This window comes from Camelina sativa, chromosome 9, assembly GCF_000633955.1.
Source record: "Camelina sativa cultivar DH55 chromosome 9, Cs, whole genome shotgun sequence".
In the NCBI taxonomy this organism is placed as follows: Eukaryota; Viridiplantae; Streptophyta; class Magnoliopsida; order Brassicales; family Brassicaceae; genus Camelina; species Camelina sativa.
In genome coordinates this window covers 30,976,597-30,984,076 of record NC_025693.1, presented here as the reverse complement: position 1 = coordinate 30,984,076, position 7,480 = coordinate 30,976,597, and the positions used below count along the sequence as shown (strand labels likewise).

Below are 7,480 nucleotides of genomic sequence, written 5' to 3'. Positions count from 1 at the left end.
AAAATAACATACAAGGCCAGGATTGTTTGGGGTACAACAGAGGGTAAGCTAAAACAAAACATAAAACAATACAAGTACAAGGATATATAGGAGCATTGGAGGATAAGAGCTTGAGAGCTATGAGCCATATGCTAGAAAGCAGCATGGAACCTGTGAGATCAAGACCAACCGATGCAGACTCCTTGAACAAGTCAAAGGAGTAGGGAGCCACTGTCTTGCAGATTTGAAGACTTGGCGGAAAAGAGAATGGCAGAGCTGTGTTGCCAAAGGGTCGAGCAGGGGAGCTGATACTCTGATAACCGGTTACTACATGTGTAGTTGATGGTCCAAGGTTGATAGGGGGAACTTGGAGAGGTTGTGGTAACTCCTCCTTGGAGAGAGGGTCATAATGCCACTTTCTCGTTTTCTTTTAATTAATATTTATACTTTTTTCCTCGACAAAGAAATGAACCAAAAAAGGAGAAAAGGAAGGGGATATGGGAGTAGCTAGCTAATCAATCACACTATTCAATTGATTTTAATTTTTAGTAATGTTTGACCTCAAAAAAGTTATCAACGATTTTAGATTTTAGTAGTGATTTGACCAAAAGTTATATCACATTTGAATGGATATATCACACGAAATACGTAAACCTTTCGAATAGGGGCTGCTAATTTTGGGGGTTTTGTTTTTGTCATGTGTCGGTGTAGGAACTAGTTGTTAGTAGAAATGCAGTTAAATTATATGTCTGGTTTCATTTGTTACAACTTATGAGCGTTTCATCAATCAAATTACTTTTACAATAAAAAGGGAATCAGATGTTTATTCACACAACATATTCTTAAATCCCCTGAAGACCACAATCCACGATGATCAATTAGATCCGTTTGAAAGTGAAAAACCTAAACAACAAATAGATAGTGAACATGTGAAAGTAGGGTTTCGTGATATATAAATTAACAATAAAACTATATAATAAAGAAATGGATTGATGAATTGGAAAGCACTGCAAAAATTATAATGAGATATAATAATGGAAAGAGACTGATAAGTAAAGAAAGAGGAAGAGTGTGGTTGCCACACGAAGAGCACCATCCTTCGCCATCATCACCCACGCATCACCACACTTGTACATACACCACCACTCGATTCATCCTACACTTAATGCAGTCTCTCAATAGTTGATTTAACTATAACAATCTATATAATAATATAATATACTGTATATATATATATATATCATCCAATAAGCATGCATACGTACTCGCCTACGTACATATATACTCGCCTTGCCACAACGATTAACATTATTAAAGTTTTGGAATATGTTAGACAACTAGCAAGTGTTTCAAACATATATAGTAGACACACATATATTTAAAAGATAAGATCACACAGTTTCTTGTAACTTATGTCATATAGTAAATTAGTAACGTTGTAACATACGTCATATATATAGTAAAACTATCGTAATTTAAAAACTGATTAGACTGTGATAGTTTTCAATTTTAATTCGATATTATCCATTGATTTAAAAGCTGTGAATCCTTATATGTTAGTAATATCACTTGATTGCGAGGAAAGGTTTCAACTTTATTTTATCTTTAAAAACCAAATAATAGGAACATGACTTCTGTATGGCTCTAGTGGAGTTTTAAGATTTGACGGTTCATGCTTTCCATTTGAAGGCTTCGTTAATGACTATGTGTTGTCTCGTTTTGTCTACCATTATACGAAACAGAAAAGACTATATTCTCTTACGTATATTCTCTCCGAATATAACCATATAAAATAATAAAACACAAATTTAATTAAAATTTCATGAAAAACATATACTTTTGAATACAGAAAAAAAAATTGACGCTTGGGGTCCCTCACTACTTTGTAAGTTTATATAGGCTGAAACAAAGCAGGCCTCAAAATATGGGCCGATAAAATCATAGCTCTTTCCAATAGGCCCATTTGATCCAATATTGGGATGGTCTGTTTCTGGTTTCTTGATCACTCGTGTGACAGAGATATTTATCCGACTTAATTGTCATTAAAAACAAAAAATACAGGCAAGTTAACAAAGGACCACCACTCAAAATAAATTAAGTTCTTAACAATGTTATCATTATTTGGATCTATATACCCACCATGCTCCATTTTTTCCCGTTTCTTCACAGTTTTACACAATTAGGTCATCTTTAACTATTTCTAACCAGTTCTACTTTTTCGAAAACGAAAAAGTTATTATACTTGAATGACGATTTGTCAAATTTCTCAACCAAATTCTATAAGAAATTCAACCGACTCCACCAAATGAATGTGCTACTATTAACAGCTACATTTCTTCATATAACCCAGTTGGTAAAGAGAATAAGTGGACAAATATAATATTGATTGTTAAAACATCAATTTAATGGAATTGTGAATTGGTGACTAAAACAAAGCTTGCGTCTTATGCATGATTGGTATAAATAAAGACAAAGCTGACAGCACAAATGCATGAGAGAACACAATGTACTAAAACTCCTCTCTTTCTCTGTCGTTTCGTTTAAAACAGTGCCTTGACCGAGAAGAAAGCAAGATCAAAAACAAAAATGAGACACCTAATTCCTCAAATCGGTGATGATGATGATGATACTGAGCTTGGTTTAGCGGCGGTTAGGCTAGCCAATTGCACAGCCTTACCGATGGTTTTCAAAGCCGCCATCGAGCTCGGTGTCATTGACACTCTCTACGTAGCTGACGTAAGTGGATCCGGTTTGTTCCTCACACCTAGTGAGATAGCGTCTCGGCTTCCCACAAAGCCTACTAACCCTGAAGCACCGGCTCTGTTGGACCGTATGCTTCGTTTACTTGCTAGCTACTCCATTGTCAAGTGCCAAGCCGTAGAAGGTGCGAGGGTCTACAAAGCCGAGCCAATTTGTCGCTATTTCTTGAAATATCATGTTGATCCAGAATTGGGAACACTTGCTTCTCAGTTCATTGTATCACTCGATAGCGTCTTCCTCAATACATGGTAAGACTCTTTTCATATTTCTAATATAAGATCGATATACAAATAATTTAGAGATATTTTTTTTTCTAGGGCACAATTGAAAGATGTGGTGCTAGAAGGAGGAGTTGCATTTGGCCGTGCCAACGGTGGTTTGAAACTCTTTGACTATATAAGCCAAGATGAGAGATTAAGCAAACTCTTTAACCGGACCGGATTCTCCGTGGGGATTCTGAAGAAGTTTTTACAAGTTTATAGAGGTTTCGAAGGAGTTAATGTGTTGGTTGATGTAGGAGGAGGAGTTGGAGACACACTTGGTTTTGTTACTGCAAAGTATCCAAACATTAAAGGAATCAATTTTGATCTAACTTGTGCTTTGTCACAAGCTCCTTCTTATCCTAATGTTGAAAATGTGGCTGGAGACATGTTTGTAGATGTCCCAAGAGGTGATGCTATCCTCTTGAAAGTAAGACAAAACCACAAACCATACTCTGCTCTAATATGTTAATACTTTTTCTCAAGTGTTTTTTTACTTACTTAATCTGTTTTTTTTACAGCGTATACTTCATGATTGGACTGATGAAGACTGTGAAAAGATTCTTAAGAACTGTTGGAAAGCATTACCTGAGAATGGGAAAGTGATAGTTATGGAAATAGTTATTCCGGATGAAGCAGAGAGTGATGATGTGCAATCCAACATTGCCTTTGACATGGATTTGTTGATGCTTACTCAACTATCAGGTGGGAAAGAGAGGTCCCGAGCCGAGTTTGAAGCTATAGCTACGAATTCAGGGTTTCAGCATTGCAACTTTGTATGCCGTGCATATCATTTATGGGTCATTGAGTTTTCTAAATAAGGCTTTGAAGTTGTAAGCTGATCCTTCTTGTGTTCTATAAAGGGGCTGAATCGTACCATGGTAATAAAAGTTGTATGGATCTTGATTCCATTGAATAAAAAAAGAAGAGATGATATTGTGATCTGCTTAGAACTTGTAACCTCTTATTTTTCTTTTGGAATGAATGAAACTAATAACTATGACTATAAGTGACATAAACAATGTTGATCCTCCTACTAACCGGAATCCTAATCTGATTCTTTTTATATTTCTAATATCATTATTATCTTCATGATCTGAATCCGTTACTTGAATTACTTCAGCTTCCCAGTCTTCTTCTTCTTCTTCAAATTCAATTTCTAACTCTTCTTCGTCATCATCACTTGTTTCCCTATCCACTGGTTCTTGGATCTTGTCTCGTTTCTCATTTCTTCTTGGTTCAGTTGATTCTTCTTTGTCTCTCTCTTGAATCTTTTTCGAGTCTTCAAATTCAGTTTCTTTGTTCTCTTTTTCTCTGCAAGAATGTGTCCTGTCTTGTACCAGTTCTTTGATCCTTCCTTGCTCTTTAATTCTCTCTTGTTCATTATCATCCTTTCTTTTTGTTTCTGTCTTTGACGTTTCTTCATATTTAAGGTTATCTCTTAGTCTTTGTTCCCTGCTCTTGTCTTGTTTCCTCAGTTCATCGTCTTCAGCTTTTGCCAAGACATCCGTAACTATGCTCTCCTTGTCTTGTCCTTCTTTGTTGTTCGTTTTCTCTTCAACCAATTCTTTGATGTCATCTCGGTTTTCATGTGTTTCCACCATTTTAGTTGATTCTCGTTTTTCAACTCCCTTTAACTTTCTTGACACCTCTGCTTCTGCATTTTCTTTATCTTCATTTATGCAACTGTTTGTTTCTTTCCCAAGCAGTCCCGGGTTCTTCTTGTCCTGATCGTGATGGCTCTTCTTCTTATGAGACTCTTGTTTTTGAGTCTTATTTCCTGAGATATCATCATCTGTCCTCTTTGTCTCTTGGTTCTTGTTCTCTTTTGATTTACCACTTGTGTCCACAAATGATTGCTTCTTGTCTTGCTCGTGTTTCTCAATCTCTCCTATCTTCAAAACCTCTCCCAATACTGCCCCTGCTCTGTTTCTTTCTTTGGCTTCTTTATCATCGCTTGTTTCCTCTTCTGCAATATTTTCGCTCATTATATCTGACTTTTGTTCGTCATGTTCATGAATCTTACTTGAGCTATCATGTTCTTCAATTGTCTCTTCTTTCTCAATGACCTCTTCCTCATTTCTCTTTTGTTCATGAGACTCTTGTTTTTCATTTGCTTGAGTCTTACTCCCGGAGCTATTATCATTCCTCTTTGTCTCTTGATTCTTGTTCTCTTTTGATTTACCACGTATGTCCTTTTCCACATCTGATAGCTTCTTGTCTGTTTCTTGTTCTTCAATCTGTCTTACCTTCCCAAAGCCATCAGCCCTGATTTTAGTCTCCACCTCTTCCCATACTTCCCCTGCTCTGTTTCCTTCTTTTGCATCTTTATCATCGCTTGTTCCTTGTTCTGCAAGTTTTTTGCTCATATCTTCTTCCCCATGTCCTTCTAGTTTATCTGAATTTCTTTCTTCCTGTTCGTGAATCGTCCTTGAACTAGCATATTCATCTACTGTCTCTGCTTTCCCAACAACATTCCCCTCCTCTAATTCTTCTATCCTCTCGTCAATAGTTTCTATTTCAACCAGTTCTTGATGTTTTTTTTTGGAGCTACTGTCATTAGCTTTCGAAGCCACCTGCGGCATTCGCTTTGAATTCTCCTTCTGCTCGCCTTCTCTTATACGATATTCTTCTTTTCTCTCCCTCTCAGTCATTAGTTCTTGTTCTGCATATCTCTTTGGCTGATCTGATCCTTTTTCCTCAGCATCTTGAGACTCACTTGAAGCCATAGATTTTTCCTTGAGCATTGCATTATATCCTCCCCTTTCATTCATTTCGTCTTCTCTATTCTTCTCTGTTTCTTTTCCCACTGATTCTTGGGTATTGCTACTTTCTTGTATCTCACTTAGTTTCCGGTGTTTCTCTACTTCATCTGATTCTTGTACTTTATTTTGTTGAACCTTTCTTGAGCTACAATCCTCAGTTGTTCTCTTCATCTCCTCAATTTCACTTTGTTCCATTCCCTTTTCCTCTTCTCTATGACATTCTGGGATCTTGTCATGCTCTCCATTTCGTAGAAACTCATATGGTTCTTCTTCTTTAATCTCTTGGTTCTTAGTGCTGCTGTCAGTCTTATCTTGCATCCGCTCTTCTGCAACTTTCTCATTTGCCTCTCTTTCTTTCTCAGGAGCATTTGATTTCTCTTCCATTGTTTTCCTAATCTTCTTCTTATGTTCCTCTTCCTCACTTGATTTAACATTGTTGATTTTTGTCTCTGCCTCTGCTTGTCCACTCTTTGACACATTTGACTCCTTTTCCAAAAACTCTTGACCTTTTCTAAGGCTATCATCTTCAGTCACCAACTTTACCTCATGACTACTCGATTCTCTCCTCTCTGTTTCTTCAATCTTGCCTTTCTGTTCTTGCTTTTTCTTCTCATTTGAATCTTGCACTTTGGTCTCTTGAATCTTCTTTCTCACAATACCATCGTCACTTGTTGACTTGAACCTTTCCGGTGACATAGTCTCAACAATCTTTCCTTGTTTTCCCTTTTCTGCTCTCCTTCCTTGTCCATCATCTTTGCAATTCTCTGTTTTTCCTTCAAGTTCCGGAACATGTGTTACTAGCTCTTTTATCTCTCGGACATATCTTGACTTGGGAACCTCCTCTTTTGTCTCTTTCACTTTAGGATCACTTATTTCAGGGATCTTTTCTTTTTCCATGTGTTCTTCTGATTCTTCTTCAATCGTTTTAACCGTTCTTGAACTTCCGTTCGCATTGCTTGCCACTACAGCTGCAGCTTCCTCTGCCTTTTCATCTTTCTGATCCCCTGTTACGTCTTCTAGGACCATGTCTTGTTTCTTGTACATCTCTAGCTCTTCCTTTTCAGTTTCTTGAATCTTTGTCGCAGAACCATCCACGAGATTTTCTTCTTCTTTTTCGCGATCACCTACTTCTTCTTTTAGTACTGCTTCCGACTTGTATAGCTCCTGTTTTTCCGGTTCTGAATCTTTATTCTCCCCTATCTTTTTGTTGATCTCATGTTCAACTTTTGTCTTAGCCTGTGCAACTTTCTCATATCTTTCTTCTTCATCATGTTCTCCTTTGCCTTCTCCTGTTTGTTCATCTTCCACTGGTTCATGAATCCTTCTTTGCTTAAACTGTCTCTCACGTTCACCTAAATCAAATTTCACAGTCTCTTGGCTTCTTCTTAAGACACCATCTCCATCTTTTTTCTTGACTTTTCCTCTGTAATCATTTAATTCCGTTTCCACTACTAACTCATGGATCCTGTCTTCTTCCCCACGTCTCTTCTGTTTACCTAATTGTGGATCTTCTTCATCTTCTCGAACCTTTCTCAAGCTTTCATTTATAGTTTTTTCCCTTCTCTCCACAATCTCATTCTCCTCCATTGCTCTAGTTTTGTCTTTTCCCTCTGTTTCTTGCATTTTGTCTTGTGTCATAGATCTCTGCAATTCATCTTCATCCTGTTTTTCAGTCTCTTGAACCCTCTTTGAGCTATCTTCCTCAGTTTTAAGTTC

At 37.2% G+C, this 7,480-nt stretch overlaps 2 protein-coding genes across 2 annotated transcripts in view; one reads left to right on the top strand and one right to left on the bottom strand.

Annotated features, from left to right (window-relative positions):
- Positions 2,465 to 3,944, top strand: LOC104713346 (indole glucosinolate O-methyltransferase 5-like). The gene is made up of 3 exons (XM_010430445.2): positions 2,465 to 2,987; positions 3,057 to 3,429; positions 3,521 to 3,944. Exons 1-3 carry the CDS (start codon positions 2,566 to 2,568, stop codon positions 3,818 to 3,820), a joined length of 1,095 nt encoding a protein of 364 aa, XP_010428747.1. The 5' UTR covers positions 2,465 to 2,565; the 3' UTR covers positions 3,821 to 3,944.
- Positions 3,932 to 7,480, bottom strand: part of LOC104713347 (trichohyalin-like) — a 10,902-nt gene continuing 7,353 nt past the window's right edge. The window contains exon 3 of the mRNA XM_019230085.1: positions 3,932 to 7,473. Coding sequence (XP_019085630.1) covers positions 3,947 to 7,473 — 3,527 coding nt within the window. The 3' untranslated portion in view covers positions 3,932 to 3,946. The remainder of the gene's footprint in view (positions 7,474 to 7,480) is intronic.

What these genes read in the sequence shown, in the direction of transcription:
- LOC104713346 (XM_010430445.2), top strand. Translation starts at nt 2,566, where the DNA reads ATGAGACACCTAATTCCTCAAATCGGTGATGATGATGATGATACTGAG. An exon ending in AGCGTCTTCCTCAATACATG is followed by an intron (nt 2,988 to 3,056) that starts GTAAGACTCTTT and finishes TTTTTTTTCTAG; the next exon opens with GGCACAATTGAAAGATGTGG. An exon ending in GTGATGCTATCCTCTTGAAA is followed by an intron (nt 3,430 to 3,520) that starts GTAAGACAAAAC and finishes TTTTTTTTACAG; the next exon opens with CGTATACTTCATGATTGGAC.